The 20492-nt window shown below is 51.7% G+C and overlaps 1 protein-coding gene across 2 annotated transcripts in view; it reads right to left on the bottom strand.

The window, feature by feature from the left end:
* The window catches only part of LOC140395338 (protein HID1), a 306127-nt gene that overhangs the window by 147592 nt on the left and 138043 nt on the right, over window positions 1–20492 (bottom strand). For both annotated transcript variants that reach the window (XM_072482976.1, XM_072482977.1), the window contains exons 11-12: window positions 11184–11335; window positions 788–866 (exon numbers count right to left, since the gene is read on the bottom strand). In XM_072482976.1, coding sequence (XP_072339077.1) covers window positions 788–866; window positions 11184–11335 — 231 coding nt within the window. The remainder of the gene's footprint in view (window positions 1–787; window positions 867–11183; window positions 11336–20492) is intronic.

The following is a 20492-nucleotide window of genomic DNA, read 5'->3' as shown; positions in this document are numbered from 1 at the left end:
GGAAACATGCAGCAGTTGATTTTCGACCCATCAAGTCTGCACCGACCCTCTGAATGAGCACCCAACTCAGGCCCAGTCACGATATCAGGCTCCGATGGGCCGATTTTCCAACAGCGCGGGGCCACGTGTGGTGTCAGCCTGGCGTGGCAGCTGCAGAGAGAGGGAGCACGGACAGTGCCCAGCACCGTCATACTCCGCTGAGAGTTATGCCGCTGGCCGGGGGCTTCCGTCAGGGCTGGGGAGAATGGTGTGGAGTGGCCAGGAGGTGGGCTGTGGGGTCAGGGTAGACGGGTATGCGGTCCAGCACAACCGGCACCATCATTTCCTCCGTGATCAGTGCGCGTGTGTGGGGGGTGTAGGCGTACGCGTGGCTGCAGCTCGTCAGCCCTGCGCATGTCCAGCACGGACATGGTGATTCTCCCACTGTTTTCTGCACGTTCCGCGGGTGTTTCACGCGGCGCCTGTGCTAGCCCTTCACCTGCAGCAGAATCGATGCAGGTGCGGCACCGGAGTTTCCATCGTGAAACACCACCGATCCTCCATTGGCGTCAGCTCTTCGACAAGAACGGAGAATCCAGCCCAACACCTCCGATGGTGCAGCACTCAGTCAGTGCTCCACTGGAGTGTTGCTGGAGTGCAGATTGAACCCACAACCTCCTAGCACAGAGGAGAGAGTGCACGCATTGAGCTAAAGCTGGTAAGATAGTAAAAATCTGCATACAGGGTTCATACAACACTGAGTGACCTACCAACAAACCAAACCATTAGTATTCCCCCGACAACGTACCGTTAACAACAATCGTCAGCAGACAGTCAAACAGAGGTTGGAGACGCTGGTGACCACTTGTAATGATCTTGTGAAACACCTGCCACAAAAGAAAGATCAGTCAAAATTCCAGGCAGACATCTCAATACAAATGCATGACCTGGCCCTTCCCTCTTACAGTTATTCCCCTCTTCAAAGGCAAAATGCTCACCATGAAAGTCTTGAACCGCCAAACTCTAAATCTCCTACAGTTCCACATCGCACCCATTGTGGTCCATTTGTTTCATTGTTGGTCACAAAGTGCTCGCTGACGCCCTCCTCCACTCACTAAACCCACTTGCCCCCAGCCCTGTCCAACTTTGTCCATGTCTATGGACAGCTGTCTTCATCACTTTCATTGCTCTTCGATGTTCAATCTTTTCTCTCCTTTCTGAATTAATTTTCTGCTACAGTAATGAGAAGGAAATAGAGGCGATACTGCTACTGTCAGGTGGTGGGGAGGGAACATGCCTCCTTGTGCAATGTGCTCGTGAGTACAGAAACAGTAAAATAGAGTAGCTGAATGGAGAGATAGTGCAGGAGAAAGGGCTTTAGATTCTTGCGGCATTGGGACCGGTTCTGCAGAGGTGGGACCTATACAAGTGGAAGGATTGTAACTTATCAGGACCAATATTGTGGAGGGGAGGTTGCTAGTGTTGTTGTGGGGGACAGGGGAAGGGTTTGAGTTGTGTTGTTTAAATCAGCTTGGCAGGAGGATGAGAATTTGAACAAACATTCAGCAGGGGAGAGGTAAAGTTGGAAATGGGAAGCAGATAATTATTGGCCGTGTTTGGGAGGCAGAGGAAATAAAGGTAGAAGATAAACAAAAAGGGAGTTTGGCTGTGCTAAAACAAGGAGTCTGGTGAATAAGGCAGAGAGCTGAGGGCACAGAGAGACAGTAAAAGTATGATATTAAAGGATAGGAAGGGCAGCTCAAACTTCCTGTTACAGGATATTTAAACAGATAGGGGGATAAAGAGAGAATCATAATATCGATCAAAGAGACAATCATAGCTGTAAAGAGGGATATTCTGCCAGTCGGTGACTTCAGCTTCCCGAATGGTAACTGAGATAGAATCAAAGTAAAGGCAGCCAAGGTGCACATTCTTAAACCGAGTTCAGGAGAATGAATAGGGAGGTTCTCTTTTCTCTTGGGTGAAAAAAGGGCTGTCGGGTGACCCGAATAAATCCCTTTGGCCCGCAGCTCAATGTCATCATGCCACGGCATGATATTTGGTGGGCACATGCACTCAAGTCTGAAACACACCCGCCGAAAATCAAGAAACAAATTTAAATGAATTAAACAGCCCTTCACTGGGATTTTAGACGGCCAGCCTGCCTTTACTGTCAGTGGGCGGGACGATCGGACAGACTGCCTTTACTGTCAGTGGGCGGGACGATCGGCCAGCCTGCCTTTACTGTCAGTGGGCGGGACGATCGGCCAGCCTGCCTTTACTGTCAGTGGGCGGGACGATCGGCCAGGCGGCCTTTACTGTCAGTGGGCGGGACGATCGGCCAGGCGGCCTTTACTGTCAGTGGGCGGGACGATCGGACAGACTGCCTTTACTGTCAGTGGGCGGGACGATCAGCCAGGCGGCCTTTACTGTCAGTGGGCGGGACGATCGGCCAGGCGGCCTTTACTGTCAGTGGGCGGGACGAACGGCCAGGCGGCCTTTACTGTCAGTGGGCGGGACGATCGGCCAGGCGGCCTTTACTGTCAGTGGGCGGGACGATCGGCCAGCCTGCCTTTACTGTCAGTGGGCGGGACGATCGGCCAGCCTGCCTTTACTGTCAGTGGGCGGGACGAACGGCCAGGCGGCCTTTACTGTCAGTGGGCGGGACGATCAGCCAGCCTGCCTTTACTGTCAGTGGGCGGGACGATCGGCCAGGCGGCCTTTACTGTCAGTGGGCGGGACGATCGGCCAGGCGGCCTTTACTGTCAGTGGGCGGGACGGTCGGCCAGCCTGCCTTTACTGTCAGTGGGCGGGACGATCGGCCAGGCGGCCTTTACTGTCAGTGGGCGGGACGATCGGCCAGCCTGCCTTTACTGTCAGTGCGCGGGACGATCAGCCAGGCGGCCTTTACTGTCAGTGGGCGGGACGATCGGCCAGGCTGCCTTTACTGTCAGTGGGCGGGACGATCGGCCAGCCTGCCTTTACTGTCAGTGGACGGGACGATCGGCCAGGCGGCCTTTACTGTCAGTGCGCGGGACGATCAGCCAGGCGGCCTTTACTGTCAGTGGGCGGGACGGTCGGCCAGCCTGCCTTTACTGTCAGTGGGCGGGACGATCGGCCAGGCGGCCTTTACTGTCAGTGGGCGGGACGATCGGCCAGGCGGCCTTTACTGTCAGTGGGCGGGACGATCAGCCAGCCTGCCTTTACTGTCAGTGGGCGGGACGATCGGCCAGGCGGCCTTTACTGTCAGTGGGCGGGACGATCGGCCAGGCGGCCTTTACTGTCAGTGGGCGGGACGATCGGCCAGGCGGCCTTTGCTGTCAGTGGGCGGGACGATCGGCCAGGCAGCCTTTACTGTCAGTGGGCGGGACGGTCAGCCAGCCTGCCTTTACTGTCAGTGGGTGGGACGATCGGCCAGGCGGCCTTTACTGTCAGTGGGCGGGACGATCAGCCAGCCTGCCTTTACTGTCAGTGGGTGGGACGGTCAGCCAGCCTGCCTTTACTGTCAGTGGGCGGGACGATCAGCCAGCCTGCCTTTACTGTCAGTGGGTGGGACGATCGGCCAGGCGGCCTTTACTGTCAGTGGGCGGGACGATCAGCCAGACTGCCTTTACTGTCAGTGGGCGGGACGATCAGCCAGACTGCCTTTACTGTCAGTGGGTGGGACGATCAGCCAGACTGCCTTTACTGTCAGTGGGCGGGACGATCGGCCAGGCGGCCTTTACTGTCAGTGGGCGGGACGATCGGACAGACTGCCTTTACTGTCAGTGGGCGGGACGATCGGCCAGCCTGCCTTTACTGTCAGTGGGCGGGACGATCGGCCAGCCTGCCTTTACTGTCAGTGGGCGGGACGATCGGCCAGGCGGCCTTTACTGTCAGTGGGCGGGACGATCGGCCAGCCTGCCTTTACTGTCAGTGGGCGGGACGATCGGCCAGGCGGCCTTTACTGTCAGTGGGCGGGACGATCAGCCAGCCTGCCTTTACTGTCAGTGGGCGGGACGATCGGCCAGGCGGCCTTTACTGTCAGTGGGCGGGACGATCAGCCAGCCTGCCTTTACTGTCAGTGGGCGGGACGATCGGCCAGGCGGCCTTTACTGTCAGTGGGCGGGACGATCGGCCAGGCGGCCTTTACTGTCAGTGGGCGGGACGATCGGACAGACTGCCTTTACTGTCAGTGGGCGGGACGATCAGCCAGCCTGCCTTTACTGTCAGTGGGCGGGACGATCGGCCAGGCGGCCTTTACTGTCAGTGGGCGGGACGATCGGCCAGGCGGCCTTTACTGTCAGTGGGCGGGACGATCGGCCAGGCGGCCTTTACTGTCAGTGGGCGGGACGATCGGCCAGCCTGCCTTTACTGTCAGTGGGCGGGACGATCGGCCAGCCTGCCTTTACTGTCAGTGGGCGGGACGATCAGCCAGCCTGCCTTTACTGTCAGTGGGCGGGACGATCGGTCAGGCGGCCTTTACTGTCAGTGGGCGGGACGATCGGCCAGCCTGCCTTTACTGTCAGTGGGCGGGACGATCGGCCAGCCTGCCTTTACTGTCAGTGGGCGGGACGATCGGCCAGGCGGCCTTTACTGTCAGTGGGCGGGACGATCGGCCAGCCTGCCTTTACTGTCAGTGGGCGGGACGATCGGCCAGCCTGCCTTTACTGTCAGTGGGCGGGACGATCGGCCAGCCTGCCTTTACTGTCAGTGCGCGGGACGATCAGCCAGCCTGCCTTTACTGTCAGTGGGCGGGACGATCGGCCAGCCTGCCTTTACTGTCAGTGGGCGGGACGATCGGCCAGGCGGCCTTTACTGTCAGTGGGCGGGACGATCGGCCAGGCGGCCTTTACTGTCAGTGGGCGGGACGATCGGCCAGGCGGCCTTTACTGTCAGTGGGCGGGACGATCGGCCAGCCTTCCTTTACTGTCAGTGGGCGGGCCAATCGGCCAGCCTGCCTTTACTGTCAGTGGGCGGGCCAATCGGCCAGCCTGCCTTTACTGTCAGTGGGCGGGACGATCAGCCAGCCTGCCTTTACTGTCAGTGGGCGGGACGATCGGCCAGCCTGCCTTTACTGTCAGTGGGCGGGACGATCGGCCAGCCTGCCTTTACTGTCAGTGGGCGGGACGATCGGCCAGCCTGCCTTTACTGTCAGTGCGCGGGACGATCAGCCAGCCTGCCTTTACTGTCAGTGGGCGGGACGATCGGCCAGCCTGCCTTTACTGTCAGTGGGCGGGACGATCGGCCAGGCGGCCTTTACTGTCAGTGGGCGGGACGATCGGCCAGGCGGCCTTTACTGTCAGTGGGCGGGACGATCGGCCAGCCTGCCTTTACTGTCAGTGGGCGGGACGATCGGCCAGGCGGCCTTTACTGTCAGTGGGCGGGACGATCGGCCAGGCGGCCTTTACTGTCAGTGGGCGGGACGATCGGCCAGGCGGCCTTTACTGTCAGTGGGCGGGACGATCGGCCAGGCGGCCTTTACTGTCAGTGGGCGGGACGATCGGCCAGCCTTCCTTTACTGTCAGTGGGCGGGCCAATCGGCCAGCCTGCCTTTACTGTCAGTGGGCGGGCCAATCGGCCAGCCTGCCTTTACTGTCAGTGGGCGGGCCGATTGGCTAGGCTGCCTTTACTGTCAGCGGGCGGGACAATCGGCCAGGTGGCCTTTCCTGTCAGTGGGCGGGACGATCAGCCAGGCGGCCTTTACTGTCAGTGGGCGGGACAATCGGCCAGGTGGCCTTTCCTGTCAGTGGGCGGGACGATCAGCCAGGCGGCCTTTACTGTCAGCGGGCGGGACAATCGGCCAGGTGGCCTTTCCTGTCAGTGGGCGGATCTTTACGTTTTAGCAGCAACCTCGATCCAGGATGGGAGGAAAGGTCAGGGCTGAAATAAAATTAACAAATGTGTCTGGGGACTGAGATCTGTGTGTGACTGTGCTGCCCAGACACTCGAGGCATAGTTTTTCCACTGATATTTAAATTTCACAGTCAGCAGCTCCCTGAGACAGCTCCAATGATGCAGACACCGTAGTCAAGGAGGAGGTCAAGATATTGGAGCAGATGAAGATAGTGAGACAGGAATTAGAAAGGTGTTCAACTGCTTTGCAAGTGGATAAATGGCCAGGCACAGATAAATTGTAACCAGCCAGTTAACGACAAAAACAGCAACTCGAACATGGGCGGCACGGTGGCACAGTGGCTAGCACTGCTGCCCTTCAGGCCCAGGGACCCGGGTTCAATTCCGGCCTTGGGTGACTGTCTGTGTGGAGTTTGCACTTTCTCCCCATGTCTGCGTGGGTTTCCTCCAGGTGCTCCGATTTACTCCCACAATCCAAAGATGTGCAGGTTAGGTGGATTGGCCATGCTACATTGCCCCTTAGTGTCCAAAAAAGGTTAGGTGGGGTTACTGGGCTGAGGGGTTAGGGTGGGGGCGTGGGCTTAAGTAGGGTGCTCTTCCAAGGCCCGATGGGCCGAATGGCCTTCTTCTGCACTGTAAATTCTATGGTAATGAAATATCCCAAGGCATTTCACAGGAGAAAAATCTGTACTGGTCTGGCAAGAAGAGAACCTGAATAGCAAAGGTACATACATGCTGAGAGTATACCATAATGTATAAACGTGACGTGGAATCTCACGGTGTGTTGCTACAATAGATGGAGGAGTTTGTGGCCCACGAGGGCCGACTCGCATCACTGTAGGCGGAGAAAATCTTGGTAGCAGAAAGTCAGCAATAGCTACTTGAGAAGGTAGACGAGCGTGAGAACCCGGAGAGACGCCAAAACCTCTGTATAGTAGGGCTGCCCAAAGCGATCGAATGCTAGTAGCCAACGGATTATATTGAACATCTGCTGAAAAGGATGATGGGAGAGAGGGCCCTCAACCAATCCCTTGAGGTGGACCGACTGTACAGAGCGCTGAGGAAGAAGTTGAAGGTGGGTGAGCAGTTGAGAGCAATGGTGATGGGCCGACACGGATTCCTGGATAAGGAGAAAATCTTGCGTTGGTCCAGGCAGGCAAAGAAGAGCACCTGGGAGCAGAGCGTGGTCGGAGTTTACCCACACGGAGGCATGAGACGTGCCGGATTTAATAGTGTCAAGGCGGTCCTACAGAAGGAAGGCGTGAATTTCAGGGTACTGTATCTGGCTCGGCTGTGGATCCCATTCCAAAACCAGGTGTTTTACATGGACACGCCAGAAGAAGCAAGCAAATTTTTCCGTGATCACGGGATCGGAAACTTCTAAATATATTCAGAACATAGACAGGGTTTGGACTGTGTTGTTGCCAATTTGACTGATGAGTCTTTGCATTTTTCTTTTTCTCTTCCTTTATTATTCTTCCCTATTTTTCTAATGTTTAGGTTCGTGGGGGCGGGGGGGAGAATGTGGAGGGAGAGACAGGGTTTATGATGTGTCAAGTGTGAGGGTTTTGATGTAGGACCGGGAAAGGCGAGGGTCACCATACGAACAGGAAAGCTAGTAAACGGAAGTGATGTGAGGAACAAATGGAGATGGAGAGAGGGAGACACGGTTTTAGTTTTTTTTCTTTCTTTGGCTTAGATTGGGTGGTGGGAGAGAATGTGAGAGCTGACGTAGAGAGTGTTGTTTTGAAGCAGATGCACAAGAGTCAATGGCAGTGGATATCATTGAGTGCAAAACGACGACCTGAGGAAGTTGGCTGAGACAGAAGTATGGCTGATTTAAGAGGGTGGTGGGGGGTGACTCCTGACCCAGTTGGTGACTTGGAATGTTCGGGGGCTAATTGGACCTGTTAAGAGGTCGCGCGTGTTCACGCATTTGAAGACTCTAAAGCCGGACGTAATATTCCTACAGGAAACTCACTTGAAAGCGTCAGACCAGACAAGACTAAAGAAGGGCTGGGTGGGTCAGGTCTTCCATTCGGGGCTAGACATGAAAGCGAGAGGGGTTGCAGTGTTGATTAGTAAGAGGGTGGCCTTCGCAGCGGGAAAGATTGCAGATTTGTGGTGGTGAGTGGGAGGTTGGAAGGTTCCCCGGTGGAGTTGGCCAACATCTGTGCCCCAAACTGGGATGATATGGAATTTATGAGTCGGGTTCTGGCGAAGATCCTGGACTTGGACATGCACAGGTTGATCCATGGGGGAGACTTTACATGGTGCTGGACCCTGAATTAGACTGATCGTGTCCTAGACCCAGGAAGCTGTCGGCAGTGGCTAGGGAGCTGTCGGGATTTATGGTGCATACGGGTGGGTGGACCCGTGAGTTTTGAGAGGCAGGAGGCGAGGTCATTTTCTTTTTTCTTGCATGTCCACTATGGCTATTCCTGGATCGACTTTTTAGGTATGTACAAGACATTGGTGATAAGAGTGGTTGAGATGGAATATTCGGTGATTTTGGTGTCAGATTAAGCGCCACACTGGGTGGATCTACCTGCGGAGTGGACATCCCCTCAGAGGCCCCAGTGGAGGGTGGATCTGGGACTTCTTTCTGATCAAAGGATTTGTGAGAGGATGGAGGGGGTCATTAGGAATTATGTGGACCAGAATAACACGAGTGAGGTCTCTGACAGTATGGTGCGAGAGGCACTGAAAGCTGTGTTTCGGGGAGAGTTTATTTCAATCCGTGCGCACAAGGAGAGGGTGGAGCGGGCAGAGCAGTAAAAGCTGGTGGAGGCAATTTGGACGATCGAAAATACTCGGTGTCACCCGAGGAGCAGCTGCTTAAGGAAAGACAGATGTTCCAAATAGACTAGTTTCTACTGAAAAGATGGTGAGGCAACTGTGTAAGGCTAGAGGTGCGGTGCATAAATACGGAGAGAAGGCTAGCAAGATGCTTGCTCATCAATTGAGGAAACAGGCGGTGGCGAGGGTGATCGGTAAGTTGAGGGATGAGGGAGGTAAAGAGGTAACAGAACCAGAGGAGAATAACGGAGTCTTTGAGGCCTTTTACCAAAAACTATACCGGTCGGAACTCCTGCTAGACACAGATGGATTCTCTGCCGAGTTCTATAAGCTGTTTGGGTCGATGTGAGGTCCCTTCCCAGGGATAGATGATCAATGTGGGTGGTGTGCTGGGACCCGGGCGAACCATACCCACATATTCTGGGTATGTCCGAGGCTGGTGGAGTTCTGGAGGGGGGGGGTTACCGAAGTACTGTCAAAGGTTTTGGGAGTGGAGGTAACACCAAGCCCGTGGATAGCAATTTTCGGTGTCTCTGATGCTCTGGTGGGGAAGGAAGCCGACGAGGTGGTCTTTGCCTCCCTGCTAGCCCAGAGGAGGATCTTGCTGAGTTGGCGGGACTTAGAGCTGCCACGGTCAGGGACAAGGGTGAATGACCTGGCGGAATTCTTTCACTTAGAAAAGATTATGTTCGCCATTAGAGGGATGGATGAGGGGTTCTCCATGAGGTGGAAGCTGTTCATCTACTTCTTTAAAGTGTACTAACATGTCGGAGTGTACTAACACTTCAAAAGACAATTCACACCTCTTTAACCTGTGATTATCCCTCTCTCCAGTCACTCTGTCTGGACCTGTAAAGCCATAATTACCTGCAAAGATGCACATTCAAAGTATCATCTTGCATCATTGACTTTGTCTATATATATGTTTCTGGAACCCACCTCTTTATTGACCTGAGGAAGGAGATGCGCTCCAAAAGCTAGTGATTCGAAACAAACCTGTTGGACTTTAACCTGGTGTTGTAAGACTTCTTAATAAAAAGGGGGAGGTAGGAGGGACTGTATATACTTTGTTTGATATATTATTACATTGTTGTATGTGTTATTACATTGTTGTTCGTTTGTCATGGCTCTTTGTGTCTTTCTGTTTTTGTATATTTTTGGAAATACCTCCAATAAACTATCTTTTAAAAAAAGAAAATTAAAACCCCATGAAATCTAAATGGCAAATTGGATCCAACACTTGGATCATTTGCAAGAAGTTAGCGGGTGTTTGGGTGACTGTAAGGATGATCGTTGGGTTCTGCAGGGCTCGGTTTTTGGTCCTCTGCTGTTTGTGATATGTATCAATGAATTAGACTTAAATGGAAGGGGCATGATGAAAAAGGTTTGCAGGTAAAATGTGCTTGGTAGTCAGGAAGAAAATTGTAGACTTCAGGAAGATATCACAATGGAATTCAATCTGGGGCAATGGAGTAGGAGGTCATACATTTGTGGAGGGCAAACAAGGCAAGGGAGTACGCAATGAATAGTAATATGCTGAGAGTGTAGATGAACAGAGATTCCTTGGAATGCACTGCCACAGATCCCTGAAGGTGGCTGGACCGGTAGATACGGTGGTTAAGGTTGCATTTTAAAAAATTATTCACAGAGGCATAGGAAACGAGACCAGGGGAGTTATACCAAAATGGTATAAAATGCTAGTTAGGCCACAGCTAGAGTACTATGTACAGTTCTGATCACTGCACAACAGCAGGTATGAGATCATATTGGAGAGGTCACAGAGGACATTTATGAAAATGTTGCCAGGACTGGAGAACTTTAGCTATGAAGGAAGATTGAATAAGCAGGGGAGGCTGAGGAGGGAAGATTTAATTGACGTTAATTCAAGCAAAAAACTTTGGGGCCTGAGGCCTAGCTAGAGTGAATAGAAAGGGCCTATTTCACATAGCGGAGAAATCATTAACCGGGGGCACAGATTTAAAGTAGGAGATTAGAAGGGGCTTAAGAAGTGACCTTTTCTCTCAGGGGGTGAGGTAATTCTGGAAGTCACTCCCTGAAAGAGTAGTAGAGGTGGGAACACTCACCGCAGTTAAAAAATACTTCAATACATCCTTGAAGTGCTGGCACTGATAGGGCTACAGACCAAGGGTGGAAATTGGAATTCAGCTGGACAGCTCTTTTTTGATTGGCACACAAATCAGCAGAATGGCCTCCCGCTGTGCCATACAATTTCCTGATTCTGTGTCCTGGTCAATGTTTATGTTTCTAACATCTCTGAAACAGATTTTCTGGTAATTGCTGTTTGTGGGACTTGACCGTACACAAAGGGTTTATATATTTACCTGTGTTACAAGAGTAACTATACTTCAAAAGTGCTTCACTGACTATAAAACACTTTAGACATCTGAAGGTTGTGAAAGGTGCAATAGAAAGGTTCCTTCCTTTTTACTTCCAGACTTTTAAAAACGGAATTCAAGTTCTTAAACTTGCTTGGTGAGATTTAAACTCTCATTCTCTGGATTACTGGTTCAGTAACATAGCCATTACACCTGCCCACCCTTGACACATACTATGATAAGAAGATCTGCATGTGTTCCAGTGAAGACTGGGATGTCCATAGGCACACGGACCGAGTACGGCTTATTCAGTCGGACACCAAAGTTGCGCTCGCCACTAAGAAGCAAGAGGATGAAGACCCCAATGTGCATCAAACCCACTCGAGCTACAAGGCAAAAGGAAAAACAGTTGTCACATTTGTGTTGATTTAGGTGTTCACCTACCTTTCTGTGAATTCCAGTTTTAAAAAATATTTTTATTGCCATTTTGCACTTAATTATCCAAACTCTACAGAATAATACAGAAAGAACCATAATAATCAACAAAGCAACAATGTCAGCTCAGGCATCACAGGCTGTCCCCACGTCCATGACGGTAGCCCCTGTTCTGTCCTTTCCTTACTGTATTTACAAAGGTCTGGATCTCATTGTGTTTTTTAAAGAAGTGTTCTTACCAGGACAGTTAACATTTTGTGTGACACACATCTTTATATATATGTATTTACGGGGGGGGGGGGGGCTCCGGTTTGGCCCGTGTGGGAAGAGATTCATGTCCTCTCCTGCGAATGGGCTCCCACCCCGCTCATTCTCCTCCATCTGCAGACTTCCTTTCATCCAGGTGGTGGTCACTGCCAATTAAGGGGCAATTTAGCATGGCAAATCCACCTACCCTGCACATCTTTGGGTTGTGGAGGTGAGAATGTGTAAACTCCACACGGATAGTGACCCGAGGTGGGGATCGAAACCAGGTCTTCATTACTGTAGGCAGCAGTGCTAACCACTGCGCCACCATGCTGCCCTTCCTAGGGTCCCCATATCGAGAACTTTATTTTTTCTAGCTGCAGGAATTTGACCAGGTCTGAGAGCCACTCCAAGGCCATGGGTGGCGCTGCTGACTTCCATCTTAGCAGAAGTCTTCGCCTAGCGATCAGTGAGGCGAGGACGTCTGCCCCCTTCTCTGTCCAGAGCTCTGGATGATCTCACACTCCGAAGACTGCCACAAATAGACAGAGCTCCAACTCGACCCCCACCAACCTGGACATGGCCTCAAAAAATATCATCCAGAACTCCGAGTCTGGGGCAGAACAAGAACATGTGGGTGTGGTTGCCCAGGCCCCCGACACTGCTCGCACCTATCCACCACCGCCGGAAAGAACCCACTTATGCGCGTCTTAGTTAGGTCCACTCTGTGTGCACCTTGAGCTGCATCAGGTTTAGCCCAGCACAAGAGGAGGTGCAGTTCATCCAGTGCAGCGCCTCAATCCAGAGTCCTCCCGCTATCTCCATGCCCAGCTCCTAATCCCATTTATCTGGCCTCGTTCAGTGGGGTCCTGACCTTTTTCATGAGTTGTCTGTAGACGTCGCCACATTTTTCATCCCATAGCCAGTCCAGCCCTTCCATTGTGTCCAGAAACGTGTGTCCGATTCTCTGGGGGAATGTTTTTGTCTCCTTGTGGAAAGTTGCGCAGTTACAGGTACCTGAGCTCGTTCCCTTTGGGAGTTGGAGCCTGTCTGAGAGTTCTCCAAGGGTCACCAGTCTATCGTTCACGTCCAAGTCCCTCAATCTCAGTGTCCTGTACTCCGTCCACATCCCAGATGTGGCATCTACTCTCGCCAGTGTGAACCTGTGGTTGTTGCAAATGGGGGCCTGTATGGACATCCCGCCAAGCTTGAAATAGCGCAGGAACTGGTTCCATGTCCTTAGTGCGGTTACTACCACCAGGCTCCTGGAGTGTGTGTGTGGGGATGCCGGGAGCGGTGCAGTGGTCAGCGCTCGGAGAGACGTCAAATGCAGGCTTCCTCCTCCATTTGGATCCAGTCTTCCTCTGTTTCCCTTAGCCACACCCTCACCACATTTGTCGCCCAGTGGCAGAATCGGAGGTGTGGTAGGGCCAGGGATCCCAAGTGTCGCCCTCACTGTAAGATGGTCTAGCGTATCCTAGAGACTCTACTTCCCCAGATGAAGACTATGATTAACTAGTCGAACCTGATGAAGAAGGATTTGGGGATGAAGATTGGAATACAAATAGGAACCTAGGCAGCTTGTTCATTTTGACCGTCAGTACCCTTCCCGCTGGCGAAAGAGTGAACAAGGCCCATCTTTACAGGTACCCTCGTCACCTCCTCCACCAGGCTGAAGAGGTTCCATTTGCGGAGCATCGTCCAGGTGTGTGCCACTTGGATCCCCAGGTACCTGAACTTGGATTGGGTCACTTTAGCCGGTGGTTCTTCTAGCTCCGTTCCTCCCTCTCGGGGGTTCAATGGGAAGATTTCGCTCTTTTCCAGGTTGAGTATGTAACCTCAGAAGACGCTGAACTCCCTGAGGAGTCCAGTTATCCTTCCCATGCTGGCTAGGTCAAATGCATAGTGTTAGACTCAATGCCCTCTGCCCCCTCTTCAAATGCCCGTCCACCATTCCCCCGATCTAAGGGCGAAGGCCAGTGTTTCGACTGCCAGCGCGAACTGGAGTGGGGATAGTGGACAGTCTTGCCTCATTTCCTAGTGCAGCCAAATGTATTCAAAGCTGGTAGCGTTCGTCCGAATGCTCGCCATAGGGGCGCTTCACCCACATGGTGAATCTTGCTCCAAACCCAAAATGTTCAAGCACCTCCATGAGGTACCTCCATTCTCCTCGATCAAAGGCTTTCTCAGCATCCAGGGGAAATGATCACTGCTGGTGTCTTCTCCCCAGATGGGGTCATAATTACATTCAGCAGGCATCTGATGTTCACCACCACCAGTATATCTAGTCTGCCGAGGAACTGTTCCATCCCCAAACACCCTCCAGGGTTCGGAGGTGTACAGCCCATGTTAGAAGCTTTGTTAACCTCTTTTGGGTCTGCTACCATCCTACCATTTTGGTCTCTAATCTGGCTATTTCCCGGCTGCCTGTTTTCTCAACTCATGTGCCAGCATGCAGCTGGTCTTTTCTCCTAGCCTGGCGGAGCTGGTAGACTGCCTTCCTTGTGGAGAGCAGGTCAAATTCCATTTGTAGCTTTTTCCTCTCTGCCAGCAGTTTCACCGTTGGGGCTGTGGAGTACCGTCGATCCATCTCCAGCTTGGTGTTGATCAGCTGCTGCTTGGCTGCCCTTTCTTTCCTGTCCCTAAGGGCCCTATGAGCTATGATTTCCCCCCTGATCATCGCCTTCAGTGCCTCCCAGAACGTGGAGGGTGAGACCTCCCCGTTCTGGTTGCGGATTACATAACGGTCGATGGCTTGGGATATTTTTGCACAGAATTCCTCATTGGCGAGGAGAGTTAAATACAGCCTCCATTGGGGGGTGTTGGGCCGATCCTCCTCCAACCTCACGTCCATGTAATGTTGTGCGTGGTTGGAGATTACAATCGCAGAGCTTTCCATCTTTGTTACCCCTGGAAACACCATTTTCCTTACGCCAAAGAATTCAATGTACAATGTTCTTGTGCACAAGAGAGAAAATGGAGAAATCGTTCTCTCTCGGGTGGTTGAACCTTTACCTGCTCCAGAAAGCGGTTTAATTCCAGTGCCATACCTAACACGGTTTCTGTCCTGGGGTTGGATATTGGATCTTTCCATTGTAGAGTCCTGTAGAGGCATTTAAATTGTCATATCCCCCGCACCACTCCCCTCTACTGCCCAATGAAAACTCGATGGGCGTCTAGGTCCAGGATTCCGGCCATCGTCTTCTTGACAAATTCTACATCGTCCCAGATCGAGGCGGATATATTTTCCAAGACTACTGGGCCTCACATTGCTCCTCCTGGTTCTGTCACTGTGAATGAAAGTGTCCTGTTGATTAGTATGGCCACCCCCCTCAACCTGGTGTTGAAACAGGAGTGAAACATTTGTCCCACCCAGCCCTCCCTTACCCACAGTCAGTCCCTCTCAAGTATGGCTCCTGTGGGAAGGCTGCATCCACCCCGAGACTCTTGAGATGGGCGAAAACTATGGATCTCTCACCGGCCTGTTGAGGCCCCTCACGTTCCATGGGCAGCACGGCAGCACAAGTGGTTAGCACTGTGGCTTTACAGCGCCAGGGTCCCAGGTTCGATTCCCCGCTGGGTCACTGTCTGTGCGGAGTCTGCACGTTCTCCCTGTGAGTTTCCTCCGGGTGCTCCGGTTTCCTCCCATAGTCCAAAGACGTGCAGGTTAGGTGGATTAGTAATGATAAATTGCCCTTAGTGTCCAAAAACAAAAAAAGTTAGGGGGGGTTGTTGGGTTACGGTGGAAATAAAGGCTTAAATAGGTCTGTGCAGACTCGATGGGCCGAATGGCCTCCTTCTGCACTGTATGTTCTATGTTACAAACCGGATTTTTTGGGGGGGAAGAGGGGGTGGATTTGACACCGTTGAATTCTGCCTGTTGCTTGGTTAGGTCTGCACCAACATCCTGATACAAGTGGATATAATGTCCTTTCCACTTGAACCTTCTCACGCTCTTCGCCCGCCTCAGGTCCGCTCTTTATCTTGATATCATTGGAACCGCATGATTAACCGCCCTGGGCCGCTACCGAAGTAACGTGTGGCCTTGGTTTCTTCACTGGCTGCTCCAGATCTAGTCCCCATTCCTCCACTGGCAGCTCCAGTTCCTGCTCCTTATTCCTTTCACCAACCGATTAAATTATTCTGCCTCTGGTTGCTTCCGCCATTATCGACTCCTTCTGTTTCACATCATTATCAGAATCTGGCTACTTAAAGTGAAATGGGCTGTATTTTGTAAATTAGAACTTTTATGATCTTTCTTTTCTCAGTTCTCTGTGTTAATAATCCAACAATGTGACAAGAAGAACTAGTCAGACCTGTTCCACAATCAAAAGCTCACTTGCTGCTGAATTTGGTTTTCAATTACTGCAGAATTCTTGGAGCACTGACTCATACAGATCAGTTCCTGCACTGGTAGTGCTAAATACTACACATCCGAAATAAAAACAAAAAGTGCAGAAAATAATCAGGTCCGGCAACATCTGTGGAGGCAGTAACAGAGGGGTGAATATTGCAGCACTTCGCTGGTGCTTAAGAAAACGAAACGGACACTTATAAATAACTGGATCAAATAAAGGGGGTTGTTGGCGTTCTGCTTTCCACCCATCCTCCAACCCGTCCCCCATTTAACATTTTGTCAGGTATCAAGGCCACCAACCTGTGGTCATTTTGAGGCCCTTGACTGTACAATTAACTGTCACTTAAGGGCCTCATTCCGTCTTTGTTGCCGTTTTCTGATATGCAGAATGAAGGTGGGTGGCATGGCGAACAGCTTAGCACCTTTCATCCATGGGATTCTGGCAGCAAGGAAGACTCCTGGCCGGGGGTCCAATGTTCTCATCGGGGCACCATACCTCCACCACCAACACCCCCTCACCCCGGCGATAGAATATCACACCCCCTTTCATAGCTTCTCTAATCCTTCCCAATCTCCCCTCGCTGGGGTCTGCGAGTCATGCACTCCGAAAATCACCAGAATTACCTGAAGTCAGGGAGACATCTTCACTTCTGTGGAATTGTTTGCGGTCCCTGCACTGGCCACCGCTACCAGGAGGCGCTAAAGGGACAACAAAGCTGCCAGCCAATCAGGTCAGCTGGACTCTCGAGCAGGACTTCCTGTCCTTGAGGAGTGTGGTGAACCACTGTGTTAGGAGATGTAAGGTAGGACCTGGACTGCAGGTTCGCCGGTAGCCCCTGCCGGCTGGCTCCGCCCACTGAGAACTGTATAAATATGCATGACCTCCAGTGCCCTGCCATTTCGCCAGCTGCAGCAGGAGGCCACACATCTGACTGTAATAAAGCCACAGTTGTACCCAACTTTAGTCTTTGTGCAATTGATCGTGCATCAAGGAGCACGAGGTATAACTCTGTTCAAATTAAACCCCCACCCAGTCAACATATTATCACCGCGGCACAGCCAGAATTTGATTGTCGAGATACCGACCTATTATAAAGTCGGGAGGCAGCGATCAGTCACTAATGCCCGTCCGAACTATACACCCTAACCACGCTCTCCCAGCTGAGTAACATCCATCCCAGAGTTAATGTTTCATAGATGTTACCAAGCATGGTGACTATATTCTACATTATCAGTTTTCGCAATTGACTTACTGGTGGGTGAGGTCTGTCACTGTATAACATTGGGGTACAGTACTGGTGGGGAGAGAGAGAAAATGCTGGAAAATCTCAGCAGGTCTGGCAGCATCTGTAGGGAGAGAAAAGAGCTAACGTTTCGAGTCCAATGACTCTTTGTCAAAGCTAACAGACAGAGAAAGTGGGAAATATTTATACTGTGGAGTGAGAATGAAAGATGAGTCATAGCCACAGAAACCCAGGGAAACGGGGTGCTAATAACCACAGAAACCAAGGGAAAAGAGTGCTACTGGCAGTCCCCAGAGAACAAAAGGTGTGAGAGGCCAAACCGCAGAGAAACTAACATCAGAGGGTAAACTGTGACAGATGGAGATGTGGGGGAGGGGAAAGGGAAACAAAGGGGAGAAGGGGTAAGGAAAGGTGGTTAATATTGGGGGTGGGGGGGTTTAAATGTATATTAAGAAAGGCAAGAAAGAAAGAAATGGTAAGAGACAGTTGAAATGAAGTGGGATGAAAGCAAATGGGTCTAGGTGGGGTAGAGCTAATCATCTGAAGTTGTTGGATTCGATGTTGAGACCGGAAGGCTGTAGCGTGCCTAACCGGAAGATGAGATGTTGGTCCTCTAGTTTGCGTTGAGCTTCACTGGAACATTGCAGCAGGCCAAGGACAGACATGTGGGCATGTGAGCAGGGTCTTGTGTTAAAATGGCAAGCAACGGGAAGGTCAGGGTCCTGACTGCGCACAGACCAAAGGTGCTCAGCAAAGCGATCACCCAGTCTGCGTTTGGTCACTCCGATATAGAGGAGACCACATTAGGAGCAGCGAATGCAATAGACCAAATTGGAAGAGGTGCAAGTGAAACGCTGCTTAACCTGGAGTGAGTGTTTTGGGCCTGGGATGTTAAGCATGGAAGAGGTAAAGGGGCAGGTGTTACACCTTCTGCGATTGCATGGGAAGGTGCCATGGGTGATGGAAGAAGTACTGGGTATGGTGGAGGAGTGGACTAGATTGTCTCGGAGGGAACGGTCTCTGCGGAATGCTCACAGAGGGAGTGAAGGGATGGTGTGTTTGGTGGTGGCATCACGCTGGAGTTGGCGAAAATGGGGGAGGATTGTGCTTTGCATACAGAGGCTGGTGGGATGAAATGCGAGGACGAGGGGGATTCTATCCTTGTTCTGGGAGGAAGGGGAGGGGGCGAAGTTAGTGGTGCAGGAGATAGACCGCACACTGTTGAGGGCCCCGTCAACAACTGTAGGTGGGAAATCACAGTTGAGGAAGAAGGAACACATTTTCGAAGCACCATTTTGGAAAATGGTATCATCGGAACAAATGCAACGGAGGCGAAGGAATTGAGAGAAAGGAATGGAGTCCTTACAGGGTGTAGGGTGCAAAGAGCTGTAGTCCAGATAGCTGTGGAAGTCAGTGGGTTTGTAGTGGATATTAGTAAATAGTCTATTGCCGGAAATGGAGACAGAAAGATCAAGGAATGGAAGGGAAGTGTCTGAGATGGACCAGGTGAAAGTGATGTAGGGGTGGAAACTGGAAGCAAAGTTGATGAATTTTTCCAGGTCCGGATGAGAGCAAGAAGCAGCACCAAAATAGTCATCAATGTATCGGTAAAGGAGTTGTGGGAGGGGACCCGGATAGGCCTGGAACAAGGAATGTTCCACATACCCCATAAAAAGGCAAGCGTAGCTAGGACCCATGTGTGTACCCATTGCTACACCTTTGATTTGGAGAAAGTGAGATGAGTTAAAGGAGACGTTGTTGAGAGATAGAACGAGTTCAGCCAGGCGGAGGAGAGTGGTGGTGGATGGGAATTGTCCGGGTCTCTTTTCGAGAAAGAAGCGAAGCGCTCTCAAGCCACCCTGGCGTGGGATGGAGGTGTAGAGGGATTGCACATCCATGGTGAATAGGATGCGGTTAGGGCCCGCGAACAGGAAGCTGTCAATATGACGCAGGGCATCAGAGGAATCCCGGATGTAGGTGGGGAGGGAATGGACCAGAGGAGTGAGGATGGAGTCAAGATAAGAGGCCAATCCACCTAACCAGCGCGTCTTTGGGTTGTGGGAGTGAAACCCACGCAGGCATGGGGAGAATGTTCAAACTCCACATGGACAGTGACCCAAGGCCAGGATTCAAACCCAGGTCCTCAGTGCCACAGTCCCAGTGCTAACCACTGTGCCACATGCCGCCCAAGAGTATCTCGGAGTTAAGTATCGAACTAAACGGTGCCTGCCCTTTATGTACAAAAGAGGCTGTGGCTTTGGATTGTTCCTTCGACCTCCATGTCTTTGTTATTTACTCTCAGCACCTTTCTCATCTTTCCAGACTTCTGTGATCTGGCAATGGTCATTTTTAAGACAAACCCCCATTTATTGTTCATCCAGAGACTGCAGTTCCCTCGATGAAATTCCCCCTAATCTCTACGATTGAGACACTCACTCCAGTCAGACCCATTTGATATGTCAATGTCCCCAAGCTTTTATGCGACATGATGCTGGTGTGCTGCTTGCCAGCTCCAACAGTGAGATGAAGCTCTCAGAGTTCGGAGTCTGGACACAATTGCAGCTCCAGTGTGCCAGCATGAAACCCATGCCGATCAGTGTAATGTCAGGCCACACACCTCCTTCAACCTCAACCCTGCAATCCACGCTGGGTGTCCAATAACATGATTTATTTTTCCAATACATCCCATGAATAACTGCTCTAGGGATGGTGGTGGTGGGCATTTCACCGGGCAGTTAGGGGCAAAATTCCCCAATTGCCATGCTGGGATTTGACCTCTAAATCATTAGTCCAGCAACATAACCACTGTGTTACAGTACCCTTCTGTATGACTTCTACACAAAATTAACAGTCAGTACAAAACCAGCCTGTGACGGTTGGAGCTTCGTGACGGTGGCACAGAGGTTATCATTGTTGCCTCACAGTACCAGGGACCCAGGTCCGATTCCGGCCTTGGGTGACTGCGTGGAGTTTGTACGTTCTTCCCGTGTCTGCGTGGGATTTGTCCGGGTGCTCTGGTTTCCTCCCACTGTCCAAAGATCTGTAGGTTAGGTGGTTACAGGGATAGGGTCGGGGAGTGGGACTACGTAGAGTGCCCTTTCGGATGGTTGGTGCAGACTTGATGGATTGAATGGCCTCTTTCTGCACTGTCGGGATTCTATGCTGTCACACCAGCTCCCTCACACCTCCCCAACCATGTGTTCCTCAATGTCAGCCTTGACCTTTCATCCCAGTTACTCAGTGGGTAATCAAGCTATGCAG

The sequence above is a fragment of the Scyliorhinus torazame genome, chromosome 18 (assembly GCF_047496885.1).
Source record: "Scyliorhinus torazame isolate Kashiwa2021f chromosome 18, sScyTor2.1, whole genome shotgun sequence".
Lineage (NCBI taxonomy): Eukaryota > Metazoa > Chordata > Chondrichthyes > Carcharhiniformes > Scyliorhinidae > Scyliorhinus > Scyliorhinus torazame.
Note: the sequence above shows the minus strand (reverse complement) of the source record. Positions and strands in the feature narration are given on the sequence as shown.